The sequence below is a fragment of the Amaranthus tricolor genome, chromosome 6 (genome assembly GCF_026212465.1).
Source record: "Amaranthus tricolor cultivar Red isolate AtriRed21 chromosome 6, ASM2621246v1, whole genome shotgun sequence".
NCBI lineage: Eukaryota > Viridiplantae > Streptophyta > Magnoliopsida > Caryophyllales > Amaranthaceae > Amaranthus > Amaranthus tricolor.
Window position 1 is genome coordinate 23,474,746 of NC_080052.1, and position 20,903 is coordinate 23,495,648.

General features: G+C 34.0%; 3 protein-coding genes across 5 annotated transcripts; 2 read left to right on the forward strand and 1 right to left on the reverse strand.

Moving 5' to 3' along the window:
• The first annotated feature begins 520 nt into the window (after positions 1–520).
• Positions 521–3,510, forward strand: LOC130815468 (pentatricopeptide repeat-containing protein At2g29760, chloroplastic-like). Its single transcript, XM_057681951.1, has one exon. It carries the CDS (start codon positions 645–647, stop codon positions 2,445–2,447), a length of 1,803 nt encoding a protein of 600 aa, XP_057537934.1. The 5' UTR covers positions 521–644; the 3' UTR covers positions 2,448–3,510.
• Positions 3,511–5,868: 2,358 nt separating this feature from the next.
• On the forward strand, positions 5,869–12,763 carry LOC130815307 (uncharacterized). The gene is made up of 11 exons (XM_057681725.1): positions 5,869–6,180; positions 6,274–6,333; positions 6,956–7,123; positions 7,198–7,252; positions 10,156–10,340; positions 10,436–10,519; positions 10,630–10,663; positions 10,915–11,027; positions 12,148–12,216; positions 12,299–12,370; positions 12,452–12,763. The coding sequence occupies exons 1-11, from the start codon at positions 5,983–5,985 to the stop codon at positions 12,503–12,505; spliced, it is 1,092 nt and encodes a 363-aa protein (XP_057537708.1). The 5' UTR covers positions 5,869–5,982; the 3' UTR covers positions 12,506–12,763.
• Positions 12,764–14,340: 1,577 nt separating this feature from the next.
• LOC130815357 (glyoxylase I 4) lies at positions 14,341–20,429 on the reverse strand. Of its 3 annotated transcripts, none has more exons than XM_057681803.1 (6): positions 20,215–20,429; positions 15,569–15,737; positions 15,405–15,488; positions 15,101–15,304; positions 14,855–14,979; positions 14,341–14,706 (listed from the first exon to the last, which is right to left on the reverse strand). In XM_057681803.1, exons 1-5 carry the CDS (start codon positions 20,257–20,259, stop codon positions 14,885–14,887), a joined length of 597 nt encoding a protein of 198 aa, XP_057537786.1. In that variant the 5' UTR covers positions 20,260–20,429; the 3' UTR covers positions 14,341–14,706; positions 14,855–14,884. The 3 variants fall into 3 exon arrangements, with proteins under 3 accessions (XP_057537786.1, XP_057537787.1, XP_057537785.1); XM_057681804.1 differs by having other exon boundaries at positions 14,341–14,691; positions 20,215–20,417; XM_057681802.1 differs by having other exon boundaries at positions 14,341–14,979.
• Positions 20,430–20,903: the final 474 nt, after the last annotated feature.

Below are 20,903 nucleotides of genomic sequence, written 5' to 3' on the forward strand. Positions count from 1 at the left end.
GTTCATAGCCAATAAGAATCCTCCCCATACATGTCTGAAACTATTTCTTAATTGATAGCATATTAACTGACTTTAAACCAAGACTTAACTGATAACTTTGTGTTCATTCAGTACCTCTACCCAACATTAAGATAACCTACATTAAATTATGAATAATTTGCAAAGTACTTTATTTTTCATTTTAGTTCGTCCCATTTAATTTGCATAATTTCTATTTTTTGACTATGGCTCACCACTTATTAATCTCATTTATATATTTTAACTTTATTTTATTTTCATCCACACAATTCATTCCTTCTCTTTATTTATTACCACTATCCACCTTTTTCTCAAAAAATAACAATTTTATCTTTAATGCAAATCATGTGGAACAAAAGAAATACAGACTAAAAATTTAGAAATTTTGCAAATTATAGACTTAATATTTATTTTTTACAAACGGTCATTAAAATATCAAATTCAACAATATGCCAAATCACATAATTTCATATATTATTGATCTTTACTAAACAATAGTATTATCAATTTTCTGAAAAAAAAAAAACCAATAGTGGTAGAAGAAATGAAAGCAGAGCATTGAATAAAGAGACTGAGGAAGGAAGAGGATTAGGGAATAGGGAACAACCGGATTTTCTTCGCATCCAATGCATTCTAAATCCTTTGTATCAAATGTTACCCATTTATCTGCCCTCTTACAAACTCATCTCTCACAATCTCATCTTCTTCAAATTCATGCTCGAATCATCTATTTAGGTGCCCATCAACATAATCTTATAGCAACCCGTTTAATTGGTCGATACCCATTTCATATTGCACTTAAAGTGTTCGATCATTTGCATTCTCCGAATATATTCCCTTTTAATGCAGTTATTAGAATTTTGGGTCAAGAAAATGATCAATCTTTCCTTGCTTTTTCTTACTTTAAACTTTTAAAACAACACTCACTTTTTCCTAATGATTTTACCTTTTCTTTCCTCCTTAAATCTTTTATTCACTCAAATAATGCTGATTATCTTAAACAAGTTCATACCCAGATCATAAAAGTTGGATTTTTGAATGATCCTGCTGTTTGCAATGGTCTTCTTGCTATATATGTGAAAGGTACTAAGGATTTTTTTTCGGCTCGCAAGGTGTTCGATGAAATGCCTGACAGAAGTACGGCCGTTTCATGGACTTGTTTGCTTGATGGGTATGCTAAGTCTAGTTTATCAGAGGAAGCATTGGATTTATTTCAATTGATGGTTAAGAATAAGGTAATACCCGAAAACGGAACCTTGGTTAGTATTCTATCAGCTTGTGCTAAGCTTGATATGGGTGATATAGAGAACTGGATTAGGATTTTTACAGATAGTATTCAGTCCTATGATCATGTCTCAAATGATTCAGTTAACATAGTGCTTACTTATTTGTATGGAAAATGGGGGAAGGTCAATGAATGCAAGGAAGCTTTTGATAGAATTGGTCATAAGGGTAAAAGAAGTGTGGTATCATGGAATGCAATTATAGGTGCATATGTTCAAAATGGCTGTGCTTTAGAAGCTTTGAACATTTTTAGGATGATGATTGATTATTCTTATGTTAATCCAAATCATGTTACAATGGTTGGGGTTCTTTCTGCTTGTTCTCAAGTAGGTGATCTTGATATTGGTGTATGGGTTCATGAGTACATGAAAACTCGAAATCGTGAAAATGTTCTGCAGACAAACTCATATCTAGCTACAGCTATGATTGATATGTACTGTAAATGTGGTGAATTGAGCAGAGCAAAAGACGTTTTTCGCTCATTGCAATCCAAAGATGTTATATCTTACAGTGTGATGATTATGGGTCTGGCTGTTAATGGTGAAGGGGATGAAGCATTAAGAGTTTTCTATGAAATGTTAGAATCTGGTTTTAGTCCAAATAGTGGAACATTTCTGGGTATTCTAAGTGCATGTTGTCACTCAGGATTGTTAGATGTAGGACGCCAAATCTTTCAAGATATGAACACAAAATACTCTGTATCACCCCAATTGGAGCACTATGCTTGCTATATTGACCTACTATCTCGAGTTGGTCGTATCGAAGAAGCCCTTGATGTTGCTAAAGCAATGCCCTTTAAGCCTAATAATTTTGTTTGGGGTGCTTTGCTTGGAGGTTGCCTGCTCCATTTTAGAGGAAAACTTACTGAAGACATATCTAGAAGACTGATTGAAGTAGACCCACAAAGTTCTGCTGGCTATGTTTTGTTATCTAATGCATTGGCTCGTGATCATGAGTGGGGTAAAGTCTCAGGTTTAAGGAGATTCATGAAGGAAACTGGGGTGAAAAAACATCGAGGCTGTAGTTGGATTAGCATTGATGGCAATGTGCATGAATTTCTGTCAGGGCCATGTTATCATTTTGAAGTTTCAAGCATTAGTACAATGTTGGGTTGGCTGTTGAAGGAAATGAAGTTGCCTAGTTGATTCATGATGCATTGTGTATATTGAGATGCTTGATAATTTTCTAACATTTTACATAAAATATCCATTGGAGGCTGGATCAATCATCCTCTCAACCAACTTGGGAGGTATTTAAAGTTGAGCTACTCTAGTGAGAGACTGTCTTTTGATGAGACGGTCTCAAATAACAAACTTATATGCTAATTATTATATTAGTGGCTATTCAACCCATGTATAGGACACGTCTCACATGAGAATTTGTTTTAAAGCTCTTTCTCCCACAATATAATTCTTTCCCATGGTATTTACTTGTCTTGATTCTTTAGTTGCTACTCTTCTTTTTATAGGGTGATGCGGCTTTGTTTTTGCACTATGGTATTGATCATCTACAAAACACGCTTGATTGTATGCTGAAGCCTTTGCATTTCTTGGTCTGACAAGTAAATTTGTAGACACATAGTATGGTTGATGTTGTACAGGGTGGTCGTCATGCATTAGAGGCTGCTAGTTCATTGCCTCATGATATGGGCAACCAGCTCTATGCCAATGACTAAAGTATGAACTCTCTCTTGATAGATACACTATTATAAATAGATACGGCTATGGATGCTTAGTTCCACTGTACACGAGAAATGCACATGGATTGAAAACATAATCGACTTAGCGATCGCATCCTTCCTCTTCTCCGTGTGCTTGGTCTCCACGGCCTCATTCACCCTTCATTGTATCACCATTAATTCGACCTGGTCGTGTGTGTCCAATGCCAGTTATGGCTACTTACATCCGTCATCAAAGGGGTACACTTGATACGGTTGAGGCGGGTTTAGGCTTGTATATATCATGGCTTGTATTTTAGGCTTTATTTTGTATATGTATTCATGTATTTGGACTAAATTGTTTTGCTTCTCAAGATATATTGGTGAAGAAGGATTGTTAAGGTTTTGGCTATGTTGTGTTGAAGTTGATTGGAGAGGTGGTTAAATAGACTTGTAGGAGGTATTATAATGCTTTATGGGGGACTTGTAAATAAATATAACAAAAAACTAAGAGTATGTTGCTAAGTGGATTGGTAATATACTAAAATTTGATTCGTTGTTAAATCGTCAATTGATTAAGCGTCTTGTTTATGAATAGATAAAAATTTGAATTTGAATTAAGGAATAAGTAAATAAGTTACATAACGCTATGTTTGGGGACAACGATTTCATTTGGAAATCTAAAATTGACTTAAATTTATTGTTTGGTAAATTAATAAAAACCAAATTTGAATTTGTATCAATTCCACCATTGTATTAAAGTTAGTTAAAATTGAGAATTCGAGAATGATTTTCCACATCTTGTCATTCTCAAATTCTTTATTTGTGATTTTATAATTGAAATCTACAATATAAAATGAAATACTTATTCTCAAATATAACCTAATGGATTTTCTTTTAGAGTAGTTTGCTATGTAACTTTTAATTATTTCTCGAAAAATTGCTTAAATGGAAAAATAATCCTAACTTACATTCTAAGGGAAATAATTACTTGTAACAATCATTTTTTTAATATTCTAGTTACAAAACCGCTATTTTAAGAGTGTTTTTACCTTTATTAAAATTATTGCTATTTTAAGAGTGTTTTTACCTTTATTAAAATTATTGATTCAAATATGGTTGAACTTATAAACCGCTAATTCAATTAGCAGTTTGTACGAAGAAAGGTGAAAGTAGCTTTTGTGATATATATGAGACATGAATAATTAATATACAAGAGAAATTGATTGTCCAATATTGATGAAAAATTTAATGTGTTAGATTGTGTAATTGATTATATATTGCATGTTCATTATACGACATAAGACACTAATCCACTTATAAACACATCCAAGTCAAGTGGAACCAAATTGGGTTTAATTTTTCAGATATAAACACTAGTTTTATTATCAAACAGCACAGTAAAGCTCGAATCTTCTATGAACCTCGAATCGTCAATGAGAAAAGCTCGATTTGCCAATGAATTAGGGTTTTCTAAATTTGATGGAAATTATCTAGCCAATATATGACTAATAAATTAAAAATTAAAAATATAATTGAACATTGTTACATGACGGTCTCATCGTAAAGTACGCATATTATACGAGTTAAATAACTTAATTAATACTTTATAAGTTAGTTTTATTGAATAAGGATATCAGGTGAAAATCATTCAAGTGGTGAAATCTGAAAATCAGACTGAGTTATACATATTGTGATAAAATGTGTACATAGAGGGTGATAAAGGTGTTCATTCGGGTTATCGGGTCGGTTTCGGACGGGTGTCATTCGATTCGGTTGTATTTCAGATCGATTATATTTCGGATGCGTGTTGCGACAGGTCATACTCGGGTGGGGTCGATTAGTCACGGTTCGGTTGAAGATTGATTATTCGAACTATCGGGTTAGTATCAGGTCGGTGTCGGTTAAAGTTCGTGTCGAGTTTCAATCGGTCTCGGTTTGTCATCGGTTAATAATTGGTTCGGTTTTACCAGGTACAGATCGGTTTCGGTATTTTTCAAGTAGAATTCCGCTACGAATTGCGAATTAGTAATTACTATTGATCGAATCAGTATCAGATCAAGTTGTTAGTCAGTTTTTAATTGATGATAAGGTTTCTTCACTTAAAGCAAAATAGTGAAAATGCAAACCAATTAGTGATCATTATTACATTGTTACTTTTACTTGTTTGACCGGAAATTAAAATTATAAAGTTCTATCAATTTTCATCTAATTCGATTAAAAGTAGTTAAATAAACATTGACCATTGATTATTAACTCTAAATATATGAAATCATGTATTTATAAAATTTATTTTATTAAAATATTTATGACTTTATTAGAATAACTAATAGAGGATTGAATATGAGTCAATCATACTTCTATGTAAAAAATTGGTTCGGGTTTATAGTCGTTCGATCTAAACTTCGTTCGGGTTAAGTCGATTTTAGCCGGATCGAGTTTGGTTTTGAGCATGTTCGGGTCGGATATGACTCGGTCGGTCATTATTAGGTTCTGGTAATCTCGGTTAACGGTGATGTGTCGGTTAGAAAAATCGGTTACAGCTCGGGTTCAATTTTCCCATTTTTGGTTGTTGTCAACCTGTTCGTATATAGCTTTGAGTCGGGTAATGTCGGTTCGATAAACATAAAAAAGGAACACATTTTCAGGTCGGTTTACTTTCGATTTCGGATCGAATTTTCGGATCGGGTCACTTTTGAACAGCTCTAAGAGTGTATATATTTTTGTAACGAAAAAATTCATATTATTTATAAATCTGTCATTTGAATATATACATCTTTTAAGTATTTATGTATACTTTTTAGCAAATATTCAATTATTTACAAAATCAATTAAAGTGGTGAAAGGATGTACATCAATTAAAGTGGGTCTTTAGCAAATATCAATTGGTTTATCCAAATCTCACTAAACACTCTACTAAAGAACAATGAACCCAATAGACTGAAGTTTAAAACCATGAACCTCGTTCAGTATTCTCTCTTTTTCCTTTATACTCTCGTTGAAGCTCCCTTTCTCTCTCAACAATGGCGGCGAAAGGAACGGTTACACCACTGTCCACGATATTTCCAGCAGATGAAGCTCGTAAAGCTTCACAGCGCGTCAATGATACGATTCTAGACAGAAACAAGGAACTCGATAATCTCAACAACTTTGTCGCCGACAATACTAACCTAATTAACATTGTTCGACGTCTTCCGGATGAACTTCACCACCATATCATGGTCTTTTTCTTTTTTCAGTTATTATTTGACTATAAATTCAGGTTTACTTTGCTTTTAAATTTAATTGCCTTTTGTTTTGGGGTGAATATTCAGGTTCCATTTGGGAAAGCTGCTTTTTTTCCAGGTCGTTTGGTTCATACCAATGAGTTCATGGTAATTTGGTTTATTTTTTTTAATTATTAGTCATTGTATAGATGATGCGTCGAATTGAATTCTTTTTCTTATTGGTGAAGATATATTGGATTGACTGTTGCCAGTTAATGGAAATTGATCTATACTATCTATTGAATCTTTTGATATTAATGGCCACAGATTTTGCTATTATTATTATAATAGCTAATAAGAACTAAGAAGTATTATCAATTCTGCAATGTAGGAATTTCAATATACGCTTTAACCTAGAGGTATTGTTTTGGCGTTGAATGACTGTATAGTCTTAGTTTTGCCAAAAGTCTCCTCTTATACTAAGTAGAAACCCATATTTTTAGACAAGTAGTCTTAAGAATGCATAATGCATTTCCGAACTTAGTGGAACCACCGACCTAAATCCTTGAAACTTAAGTACATATGCTTACTTTAGTTGTGAATTGAAGCTGAAAAAACTTATGAGTTGAACTTAAAGAACTTATCATACCATGAAACAGGTATACTTATTTTAACCATGGTCTGAAAACTTGTGCTTTTGGTTGTCGTACATTTGTTTTTGTTGTAAAAAATGAGATGCCAACATGTCTAAGCTGAGAACCTTAGAGAAGCTTGTTTGGATGGATTTTAGGTACTCCTTGGTGAAGGTTATTTTGCAGAAAGATCAGCTAAACAAACAGTTGACATTCTTAAAAGAAGAGGACAGATGTTGGACTCGCAAGTGAATTCCCTTAATGCTGTGATTAAAGACCTCAAAGCTGAAGCCTCATTTTTTGACAAAACTGCTGCAGAAGCTGTGGTAACTTTACATTGTTGCTGTCATTTTACATGTATATGTATTTTCTCAGTTTAGCTTATCTTTGCTTATCGCAGGAGGGTCTTGTGGAGATCAGAGAAGATTTAACATATGATGAAAATTCTAGTGGAAGTAAGTCCAAATCAGGCTTATTTTCTTTTGTAAATTGATGATTATTTTTCTTTGATGATAATATTATGTTCTGATATGTTACTTCCATGGTTTCAAGTAATCTTCCTATTCTACTGTTTCTCACTGCAGTTCCTAGAACCTTTTTGTGCAAACAAAGCACATGTAGTTTTCTTTGTCCTGCTTTAACACTTGCTTTGGTTTGAAGCCTTTCTTTTTTTTCTTCCTGTTTGTTGCCATTAGTATGTGCTCAAAGCCTCTAACTGAAGCTGAACAGACTTGTCAGTATGTGATCACCTAATCTGCTGCTTGTTTAAATTTTTGTACATTTGTACAATTTAACTTCTTTTTATCTGAGATTCTTTCCCTGCCCCAGTCTTCTTGTGCTCATGGCCGTTTATGATAATTTAGAGGCCTATGGTAGTAATTTTTGTTTACTGTAAATGACTTTTTAAAGCGATAACTATGTTTTACAACCATTCTTCCGTCTACTAAAGATAGGTTAAGCATCCAATTCCAATTGCATATTCAGGCTATAACAATTATCATCAACAAAATACATTTAAATATATACTGACATTGAAGATAACATATGTTAGTACGTAGTAGAAAGACGTTCAAGCAATAGATTATTATATTTTATTTTAAATTTATATTTGGATCACATTCCAGGTTTTAAATTCCCAAAACAAGACAGCTGAAAATAATATAATTGGTAGGTATCAACAATTTTTTGTTTCACTTAATATACCTAAGTTGTAAAATTTTGAACCATTTATTGTTTCCTAGCGATGCATACCTAGTACCTACTCATCTGTATTATGAAACACAATTTCTCATTCATTCTACCTATATGTAAGATTTAGAAGAGTACTATATACTAGAATCCTGATAAAATAATTTACAAAACATGATAAGTGCATTTTTCCTGTCAAAGACGTACATTGAAATTAAAATAGCAAGAAGACGTAAGAGTTCAAATAAAATAAAGCCGTAGCTACTAGACAGACTCATCAAAGGGGAGATAGACAAAAGGCGAGAAATTGGGGGCACAATCCAGACATGACATAAGCCTTTATTTTTTCTACATTAAAACAAAATTCATTTTTTACTAATGCTGGTGCTTCATAATCTTGACGTACTGTAGAAAGTGGTTGTTAATCTTTTGGAATTGCCTCACTAGGAAAGTTGCTATAGTAACATGGTGTTTGTCTACTTTCCTCAACTCCTTTAAGTAGTTACCTGTGTATAGGTGTTGCATTGGATGAATATTTGTCTCCAATGGCTAGGGTAATGTGAGTCCTTGAACATCAATGTTAGATTCTTTTGAAATGTGAAGGCTTTTCATTAGAAGATATCTGCAATTTGCAATCCCATGTATACAGCTTTGATTTGTGTTGTTGTACCATCAAAAAACAGTAATTGATAGGAAATGCAACAACCCGTGAATGTGATCCATAGCACACTCAACTAGGGTAAAAAGGAATGAGGAGGTGCCATGGCTTGCTACTATTATGATTATGATTGATGAGGTAGTGGAGCAAACCTGTGCATGGGAACTAGATTTGGAGATTGGAGTGATCGGGAGTTAAATATTCTAAGGCAAGGCTGTTTGTGGTCTTCCAAATGTAATATAGGAAGTTGGCCTTTCCTTGGAATACAATGACATTTTGCACAAAAAATGAATGATTGAACTCGAAAGGCCAAGATTAGGGAACTTACAAAAGAGTATTAAAAAATATGAGGCAATTATTCTTCAAAGTGCGAGTGAAAATTTTTACCATAATCTAAACTTTTCTTGAGCTATTATCATTAAATGATTTTGATTACAAATTACCATTTAATTAGGAAGATTTAAGATCTCCATCAAGATTTGGATGAATAGGAAACAATCCCTTTTTTAAGTCTACAAAATAATTGCAATTAGGGACCTTACAGGAAATTTGAATAGTAAAATTTTTTTTTTGTCTTTAAATGATTGTACAGGAGATTTAAAGAAAGCTTGAATTACTTGTCAAAGCACAACAAACATTGATTCCTGCCTATTAATTGAGTTTTAACATTCCAATTCTTCCCTTTGTTTTCTAGGGATTTAGAGTTTTTTATTGAGCCACACTATGTTATTTGGACTCGAGTACTAATATCGGATACTGGTACGTGTCTAAGTGTAGCTTACGTGTAAATATTCAATTTTTCGCCTAAAATGAAGTGTCTAAGTGCGATACCAATGTTTGAGCATTAAGGATCGGGTACGGGTACATGAAAATCCGGGTAACATAGGAGCCACACCCCCTTCTGCCTCTAATACGGGATGCACGTGCGTGCCTATGTGTAGAGTGCTGAATATATTATAATTATATGTTTGTGATTGTGTTATGTATGGAAGCATTACTTTGAGCTAGGTGTTTCACAACACCACTTCAAAGTTTGTTTTGTGGCATTGTCTCTAAGCTAGCATTCTCTCCAATTCAGAGTGAATGCCCCCTTTTCTTTTTATGTCGGTTCACTCCAAATGTCCCATTTCTATCTTAAATAATGATTTTTGATGCATGTGGACCCCTTTTGTGGTGGTTCCCTCCTTAATTTGTATGTGTGGAAATTTTTTTATTGTGGTCCCCTCCTAATTTGTAGATGTAGATACCTTTTTATTGTGGTCTCCTTGCCTTAATATTTGTGCAAATTCCAAATGTGACATTTACTACGAATTGGAGGGAGTATAATGTTAGAAGCCATAAGGTATAAGGGCATGTTTCATAATTAAACCATTAATTAGCTTTTGTTATAACTTTGCTTAAAATTCTACAACCTTCTCAATTCTTGCTATTTTGGGTATCAAGGCATAAACATTAACAAGATCTCTCAGTAGATGGAAGGATTACTCATTTTTACTATGCATAAAATTTCAGGGCTAGATGAGAGAAATACACCTAGTACGTCTGAAGTCAGACAAAGTAGTAGTGCTAGGGAAGTTGATGATGAAGAGTATGCTCGTATGATGGCCAGGTTGGATGAACTTGAGAAAGAAGAAGAACAAGAAGAACAAGAAGGTTCTGAAGAAGATGAAAATGATACAAGTGATGAAGATTTCGACGTAAAAAAGAGATATTGAAGGATTATGTTTTCTTAAAGGTAGCCACTTCTTATCTTGACTGACTGAATTTTCCACATTTTAATTGTGGTATGCAGGACCTAGAACTTTCAAAGGATGAAAGTTGTGCTGAAGAGCTCTCTCATAGAATGTCTGGAACAAATGATGATGATAAACTACTTGTAAGACGACTTGTTTCTTAATTTCTGTGTTTGCGGGAGACATTTGTATCGTGTATGTTGACTCTTCATGATAGCTGCTTACCGATTCTTTTGGAACACCTTTCATGCAGTGCCAAAATACCAGTTTACAGCCTGAGCACAGAGGTACCCTTTTTTTTCTCTATCTGAGTAATTAAGGCATCTGTTACGTAAATGCAATGTACTACTAAGGCCCTTATTAAATGGAAGCTGAAAACCAAGAGAATAAAAGAAATCTAATTGGATGCATCATTCTCGTTAGTTGTCTTGTATTGATATTTGGTGTTGGAGTCAGTAAGACATGCTTGACAGTTTAGGTCGCAGTCCTCTTTATTCTGTCATTTTGATGTTATTTTATATGTTCTCCAAATGATCAGATATATCATCTCTTGGCAAAGGTATATTGCAAAAATGTGTTACACGATCAACCAAGGAAGATTGTGTCCCCCCTGTAGTGAAGAAGAGTGTTTCATTTAACCCAAATCCTGAGGTACATTTGCCATTTTCTTTGTATGTCATGTTTTTCATGCTAGTTCTCTTGTTTACATTATATCTTAAATTTTAACTCCAAGAGTGCATGTGTATGTGTTCTTTTTTGGGTGGGGAGGTGAATGGGGGCAGTTAAAATTTTGATAGCAAGGTTTGATGATGGAATTTAATAATTTGGTACTCATGAGTGCATGGCAGAGTGTATGCTACCATTAGATTAATCAATTGTGTTGTTTTATCTTTGGGTTGGGATTTTGTCTACGCATATAGCCATTCATTTTTGAAATCCACAAGTGTCTGCTCTCCTTGAACCTCTCCTCTGTGTTCGTCCTTCTCTTTAAAACTAGGATACTGGCAGCAAGTCGACCATACTGATCTATTATCTCATTTATGCCTTCAGGAAAAAAAATAAGAGTGATGAAGGTGAAGGATTTGATGACTCAAAAGTTTGAACATGTAAATCAGTAATTGAATTCTCATGTTGAGGTTGGTCATAAATGTATGTGACAGGTGATAGTCGTTGGGATTTTTCCATAATTTGACAAGCATTCTCCAATTGAGGCAAAGTAGTTATTTTTTATCCCTGGTTGCATGATTTTTTGGCTGTTGTGTATTAGTATCTTATATCTTATCAAATTGAGTGAATTTGGTGGAACTATTAATGAGATGTGATGTCTTCTGTCGATACTATAAAAGTCATGGGAAATCTAAACTCTAATTGATTAATTGCTGAAGATTGCAAACTAGTTGACTAGCTGCTGAAGATTGCATGATTTATGCTAGAACTGGGGTATCAATGGTGGGAGTTCATGACAATGAAAGATTGTTTGCTGCCTGGAGATGATCTAGGCATTATATCAGAGGAATTTGTTACATATGAGGGAAATGCAATCTCCTTCCCCTTCCCTCTATCCAAACATAGTGTAATCTACTAAGCTGTGATACCTTTCTATCCGTGGACCTGCGGCATTCATAACAGTTTAAACCTAGGGGAAGAAATGGCTTTTGTGGTTATTTGTTGCACTGTCATGTCTCCAAGTTTGACGTCTTAATGGTTAAAGCTTGCATAATGGCCAACATCTCTGTTATCTGAGGCCACCTCATTTCTAATTTTCCTGCAGGTGTGTGTTCCATCACCTAGACCAGATGCTGGAAATCAAGCGTCTAGGCCTATCGCTAATAGTCTCAAGGCATGTCTTCAACCTTGTCTACTGACTATTGCTTTCCCCCTCCATTCATTCAACACTTTCATATACTTCTGTTACCCTGCAGGCCTTCTCTGGTTCAATCATAGAGCGAACAGATAATTTGCAAATTTCATCAGATAGAGAAGCCAATGATAAGGTAACTATTGACTTTTCTATTCTTGTTATGAATTTTTTGTTTCATTTCATTTTAATAACAAGTTAAGATAACGTTTTGCAGCCTTCCAATTCAAAGCCAGTTTCCCGATTTAAGATGCTGAGGAGGGGTCTTTAGAGTTGGCATTATATACATTTCTATAAGACAACTGTAAAATTGAAGAAAATTTGATTATTATTTGATGATGGCCTGGTATTAATTGATATGAATGATAATGGAAGGCTAGTGTAATTTTTGTAGGAAAATTTTTTGACGGATTTCATGGTCATATTCGTTCTATTATAATCTTTTTTTTGTACAAAATTCATTTCGATGCATTACGAAATGGAGATGTATTTAGGCGGTGATAGAAAATTATGAACAAAAACTTTTTTATACTCAAAAGTTCAACACTATGGGAATGACAAGGTATATCTCATGAAAATTTATATTACAAATTTTTTTTTAATCACTTAGTAGCAACATTTAAGCAGACATATTTTAATTTGACTGGAAAATCTATTATGCATTTTCAAAAAAGAAAAAGAAAGCTTGATAGTGTTGGTAATCGTGGCTGGAAAATCTATTATTCTAACCTCGCGAAATCATTTTTTATTTCAACAAGTCAGACGAAAATAGTTGATGAGATATCTAAAACAAAGTGCGAGTCTATTCCCATTATATTGCTCAAAAAAAAGAAATTCCTACTTTGCATTATGTGGGAAACTATTTCCCACATTATCGTCCACGTCAGAAATTTTTTTTTTTTTTTTCCAGACAAAACCGCCACTTGAGATGGCGGTTTGCCTTAAGCACTAAACCGCCACATGAAGTAGCGGTTTGCTTATTAATTTTTTTTTTAAAAAAAAAAAAATTAAAATGGCATGCTGTTTTGTACTGCTATAAAACAGCCACTTGAAGTGGCGGTTTGCTTACTTTTTTTTTTTTTTAAAAAAAAAAATTTAATGTTTTGTACTACTACAAAACCGCCCTTGAAGTGGCGGTTATCTTACTTTTTATTTAAAAAAAAAAAATATTGTTTTGTACTACTACAAACCGCCACTTCAAGTGGCGGTTTACTATTTTTTTTAAAAAAAAAAAAATTAAAATCCACAAAACGCCATTTCAAGTAGCGGTTTAGTTCAGATCTCTTAACAAAACCGCCATTTCAGGTAGCGGTTTTATTAAAAAAAAAAAAAAAAAAAAAAAATCTGACGTGGACCGTAATGTGGGAAATAGTTTCCCACATAATGCAAAGTGGGAATTATTTTTTTTTTGAGCAATATAATGGGAATAGACTCACAAAGTGCACAATTCTAATGTCATACAATACAAGTATTTCTTTGTAATTTTTATATTTGAGAGTTATTGAAAGTACAACACTAGTAATTAACTTTGTAGTAATGTAGTTTATACTATGTTAATTGTTAAGTATTGTACTTGAAGCCTTTTAAAGAATTTAAGTATATTGAGAATTGAGATTGTGTAAGGAAGCTCTTTAGTTCACTAGGCAATTGAGTTCCTATAGAGGTTCTTCCTTCAAAAATATGGTGCATATTCACTTAAAAATAAATATGGATATTGACTTTCAACATAAAATTAAAAAAGATACAAATAATTATCGGAATTTACTTTCTACAAGAAATATGAGAATTAAAAAAGTTATATTTTTATGGATGTCAATACAAAGAGTTTCATGTATTACACAAGTTTTTATACCAAAATATAATACTATTTTTAATTAATCTACTTACTACTTTTAACATCCCTCTTAAAGCCTTAGTGTTTGTTCTACTAAAGATTCACATTCAATCCAATCTCCCTCCTAGAATATGATTGTCTTTTAATCAAAATGCTAGGAGTATTTAAAATCGGATACCGAATCCAAAAAAAAAAAGAAAAAAATATTTTTTACATAGTGAAAATCATGATTCGATTCTGGTTAAAACTGAGTGGATCAAACTTGTTGAGAGTTGAGACAACAATGAAGTGCGGTTGGTTGCTACGATAAAGTGAAATAAAGGTATACTAAACATAATTATATCCATCGTGAAGCACATGAGGGATTAGATTTTCCAAAATGGAAGTTTACAATCATTATATCCCTCAACCGACCTAAAACTACGAATTTTAGGAGAGTGAAAGTGTTGATAACACGGACACCCCAACAGATCAGGATCAAATTTTCAGAAACTTCAAATAAGATCAACGAGCAGGAGCACCAGCCGCCACCACCACCAGTGGTCTAGTATGCGGGTAGAATACTGCCATGCTTCTTTCAAATAACGATCATAGTTTCGTTTTAAGTTAAACTGCGTTCACACCTGTAGACATCATCACTAGTCGAAAAACATGAATTGTCAAAATAGTAATGTCCTTCGACCTCCAGAACAGTCACTTTTGGAGGCTAAAATAACTGAAATAATACAATGCTTATAAGTTTTTATGTACATGCTATATATGGAATAATGTATACAACAAAAGTACCTATCATATATACTGAGCTATATGTCATGTTTAATTGTCGAATTCTGCAAATTCCAGGGCATTAGAATCTGGGTCTCTAAAGAAAATAGCCGGCCTTCCAGATCGACTGAGGGTGTATGGTATACCTGCCATTTTGCATACTCGAAATTAGAGAAAATTTGGAGGCTTGACCATACCAATGTAGAGGCGTAGAAAATCTTTTGAACAATTCAATGCGTCAAACAATCAACAAAGATAAACATCTACCTGCTCTGTCAAGGATATCTTTTAGGTTAGAAACATGCCGGATTTGGACACATGCATGACGATCACGGCCCCCATGTTCAGGACGACCATTCAAAGGATCGGGATTTGGAAGTTCCATCAAATGAATCATTTCAGAGCCGACCCACAGCCATGCACCCCTATACGGGAGCTTGTCATGCGGTCTGGCCTCATTAATCTCCAGACCTGCCAGAATAATGGGAATATTATTGCCTTAAATCGAACAGTTAACACTAAAAATGATTTCAATTACCCAATTAACAGCACAATATGTATATAGATATACCTAGTATATTCTGATAAAATTCAAGTGACCTTTCAAGGTTTTCGCATAGGATACCGACATGGTGCATGCCAACAACTCCATAATCTGAATCAATGTCACCACCTCAGAATATCAAAGAGGGTACCAGTAAAGAAAACTGTGTTTTCAGATATAGAGGGGCTAACCAATTTTCTCGTCAGACCCATGGGTATCCATGCTAAGGGCATCTCTTTCAATCGAAGTAGCTCTTGACACCGAATAACTCCCGTAGCTTCTACCCCTTCTAGCAAGAGATGGGCTTGTTTTTATGACCGACAAAGTAGTAACGAAGTTCCTCTCATTGTGATGCTTGATCTGAAATGTTGAAAAACAACAGTTACTATACACACTTTTATATAAGCAGATAACAGCATTTCATTAGAAGGCCAAAAGTTTATTAGATAAACCCTCAAGAATTAATATATCTTCCTACTACAAAAGAAGATAATACGAAAGTATGTTCAATCCGAGGAAAATTCAATTTGCTGAGATATTACTACTTTAACTACAGTGCAAATTGACCTCTTACTGCTATGCTTTCAAAGGACAGAACACCAAATCACAATCCACAAGGAAACATTTTTCTTTAAACTGCCTGAATCTCTGTTTCGAATGTTTCGAGATCCTGGTGCATATCAGCATATGTGAAGGGTTTATAAACTATCTTTGATTTCCTTTTATTCATCGCATAGATTCTCAAGGAACGTAAGGTATAGCGGAAGAAATTGCTTCTAACCTTTCTATTTCTATCTATATCATTCCTAAGCTATTTAAAATGGAACCTTTCCAGGATTACTCTGTAAAACGGATGATATTCTGTATCATTCCTGTGCAGCCTGCGTGCTAGACCAAAGGATTTTTAAAAAGTTACAGAGATGTATAACCATTTACATAATATGAATATATGACATGACGCCATGCATGATATTCTTTCATTTTATAGTTGCTTATCACTTCTTATCTCTTATTTTTGCTCTTACTATATTTTTTGCAAGCTATTCCTAACCAACTAATATGAGAATACCCATAGTCGATCGCATCTTACTACTTAGATTCATCTCAGTTTTTAGTGGTCAAATCACTTGCCTTCTCCAGATCACCTGAGTGAACCCCTTGTTTGAAGGCTAAACGTTTCACTTCAATTGATGTAGATGGTAGGTCCTTCCAACAAGCTTAGTTAATGATGCATAACAGCCACCCCTTCCAGCCTTTTTACAAAATCTGGATCCAATTAACAAGCCCAATTTGGTCACATTGTTTATTGACTTTATTCAGTCTTTTACTACAAGTGAAATTTCAAAAGAGCCAAATAAGAGCATTTGTCTTTAGAATGATTAGAAGATATAATCCATGACTGTAGGTAAACTCCCATATTCACACCTTTTCAAAAAGATATGTACTTAAACTCGGATTTTTAAAAAATGATACAAGTCCTACGATGAAACTGCAACCATCAACTTAGTTCACGTCTATTATATGGAAGAAAACACAGAACATGATAACATGAAACTTCACAAAGTAAAGGCCACATGGATTTCCAAGTGGTTTTCTTCCGTACTTGAAAGGTAAACCCAATATTTTTTGTTTCTTTGTAAAAGATTTTTAAGAACTAGTTCTTTCCTATAGAGCTTTTTTCAGGTTATAATTTGTCGCAGCGCAGCCTGGATCCTTAAGCAACATAATATATTATAGTTGCAAACTAAGATTATCTCTATAAGATACAACCAAAATTCTAACGCAAAGAAGCGAGTTTACATCTTCCAAACCTTTACTTCCCATACCAAAATAGAGTCATAAAAGGAAGCTAAATAGATAAAGTGTCACTGTGCCTTCAAAAGCTCTACACCATGGAATAAAAACTCCTATGTTCAGTTATATAACCTGTTTGAAAGTTGCCGCGACGTTAAATCCCGTTATATAACGGTGCATGAAATTTCACGGTCAAAATGCCGCGTTGACTGTTACGTAACATGTAACACCTGTTATTTTACCGTTATAAGGATATTTCACCACTACAACGTTATATGTTTACCCGTTTAAGTTTCATTAATACACATTAACTTTTGATTATTACACTCACTTAAATCATAGTTACTCATAATTTTAGTTGATAAACAAAATAATTAACTAATAACTAACAATCTCATAATGAGTTATGACCAACCGAAAGAAATCACTTTCCTTTTAAAAAAGTTGAGGAATAAGACTCGCATGAATCTAATGTCCCCTACATATTTACCCTATGCCTCAAAGCCCTTTCTCAATTAATCCATGTTGATACTAACACTCATTTTAGGTGTAATTGGGATTACGACAATTCTTACATATATGGTAGCAATATGATGATTTATGATCATTATTGGCCAAGCTTACAGCCAGTTTGATGAAAATAGTTTTAGACTTCTATCTCTGTTGGCTTGGCTTTGAACCTCTTCCATATTGACATTATCTTTGGTTGTTGTAACTTGTAATGCTTGCAGCAGTGGATCAGATCCATATCAGAGAATACACAAGAGAACAGAAGAAAGAAAAGAACAGAAGGGACGAATACAGATAGAGAACAGAGTTGAGAAAAAACAACAGAGGGAATGAGAGGATGAGGGAATGCTTGTATTATTTATCCAGATGAGCAGTGTACCAATGCAGACAGAGAAAAGAATAGTTTTGACATACTCTAACGTATGCCTCTGCCAGTCTGCTGTCACGCCTACAACGGTCCCAATCTCTGCCCCACCTACCAGCAGTTATCAAAGCATTATTCTGATTTTATATTTTACTAGGGTTATTTTTTCAGATTTTATACATTATAAAGGTTTTTTCAATTATTAGAATGTGAAGATTATTAAAGAATGAAATGACTGATTTTATTTAATAATAAACCAAAAATTTGGTAGGACTTAGATTGCTGACAATTTTTGTAAGAATATGGCTAATTTAAAAGTTAGGATTTGAAATATAAAATTGGGCTCTATAACTATACATTTGTCAGTTTTGAAGAATAAATTTTCAATTTTGATTGTTATATGTTTATTGGGTTCTATAACTGCAAGCTCTCAATTTATTTTTCAAAAAAAATATTTATAGTCTAGCTAATGAATTATGATGCATGTATTTGAGAAAATAGCAATGAGGAATAACTAATGTTAATCAAAAATGAAACAACCGTCACTAAGCTGCACATCTTCGTTTCGCTAATTTGGTGAGATAAAGTTCATTATAAGACCCGTCGTGGTCTTTAATACCAAAGGTAGCATGAAAACTGTTGAAGAATAGTGTGACTTGAGTGCACCATGGTATAACAACATGGTAGATTGGTAGTACAGGCAAAAGTAGAAATGACTTTGCATGATTGAGTGGAAGGAATAGAAGATTCCATGATAGTACAAGTAGTAGAAAGGTGAGATGTGTATGATCATGTACGGAGTGATAAGTCACGTAGTAAGGTACAGCATGAGGTGCTCGAACGAGTAGGGGTGCACTTGAACGAGCACCATGAGGCAGAAGGTTTGGAAGAATGTCACAGAAGGTTCAGAAAGTTCTGATGAAGGGGTGCTTGAACGAGCATGGGTTCGCTCAAATGAGCACCCTGCCTAATGTTGCCCTTCTGTTTTGCGGTTGCTTTACGACTGCGATGTGTTAGTCATTTATTGCTCTTGTATTATGCTCCTAGTGTATCCTTAACCTAGAATCATTCTACTCTAACCCTAGGCCTAACTCACCCTTCTTCTCCCTCTCTCTTTGTATGTGAAATCCTTATATGAGTTCTTCATTGAACCCCTTTAAAATTTCTCTATAATCGTTCAAAGCTAGCCACCATCAAGGAGGACGACCCCTTGTTGGATGACCCTCGTTAAATATTGTGTATTTTGTTTGTTATTGCATTAGTTACTTATCAATTATCATCCATGTTAGTTCATTGATTAAAGCTGTTTGTTGCATCAAGAAGCATACTACTATTGTTCTTTGGACTCTTTGCATTAAAGTTATGATCTTTAATTTTAACCAAGCTTCCATTCAAAAACGGGTTAGGAATAGTTAGGAGATACATCAGCAAACGGGTAAAGAATAGATAGATGATACTTCCTTCATTTAACTTTGGATACAAAAATGGGAGTCAAGGGAAATAGAGAGAAAGGAATTCGAGTGGAGAATTTCTTCACACATTGTACAAAAACTAATCCTTCAAATATTGAAAAGATTAGAAGTAAAACACATCAAGCTTCCCTCCTCTTCCTTCTGCTCCCTTCGCCTTCCCTTCCCTCCCTTTCCTTTCCTTCCTAAAATATTATCCAAACACTATCTTAACTAAATCGAGTTGGAAGGACACACGGGAGTTTTGGATTTTGGAATTCCATTTTAGAACAAAACTATCACATACAAGAATTCTCCAATAATTACAAAACCCATCAAATTTCTATCTCAAAGGTTTATTCAATAACTAAAATGTAATTATGTAGCCTCAAGGGGGTAATCACAGAATTAAATTGATCAATACTCCTGAATAATCTTCCTAATTCCCATAAAAAATTATTTTTCTAGTAAAATTGAAAAATCAGAAGTCAATCCAGAAATTAATCATCAACATCATTGAGCCAAACGAAGCAACAATACTATTCTTAGCTACGATAACACAATTCATCAACAAGGAATAGGAATGTTCATCAATAAAAAGACAATTGCAGAGAAATCAGACAACGGCAATAACAAAAGCAATACCGATTCTTACAATAATTACAATGTTTCAACGACAAAAATCAATAGAGAAATACTGCTAATAAGATTGTAATGGTACCTGAGTTTGGAGGGGAGTGAGAGATGGAGTGCAAAAGGAAGCCATTGATGACAAATAGAGATGAAAAACGAAAAGAAGTGCTCGGGAAATTGGTGGCCTACGTCGTCGAGTATGGGTGTTGGTATTGGTGGTCGAGAAGCCCAACTGACAGATAAATTAGATTGTGGCGGTTATTACATTGCAAACCTTGTATAAGACGATATCATATCTGGTATCTAGTCTAGACTATAAAAGGTATAATTAATAGTGACGGTTGACCGGTAAAATTATACTAGTTTTGTATTGTATGTATTCCAGTTGAAATGGGTACGGATGTTGTTATGGTAACATTTAATTGTTATTTATTTAATAATTATCATTGTAAAACTACTTAACTCCTACTTACCAATTTATCTTGACTCATAGTTAAGGGGTTTTTATGACATCATGTTCAGTATGCTTAATCAACAAGTAAGAAACTTCCTAAAATCATAAAGTAAATACTCACTCATCACAGTAACTAACCATATCCTCCCCTTAACTGCCATAATACCCATAAAGTCCAACCTATTCTCTGCAATAACCACTTCTTCATCCTTATAAATAGAAGTTATCATCCCCATTACATCTCTAAGAAATAACACCATACCGAAACTATGCCAAGATCTCTACTCACCATCTTCTTCATCAGTTAACCAAAATATAAACAA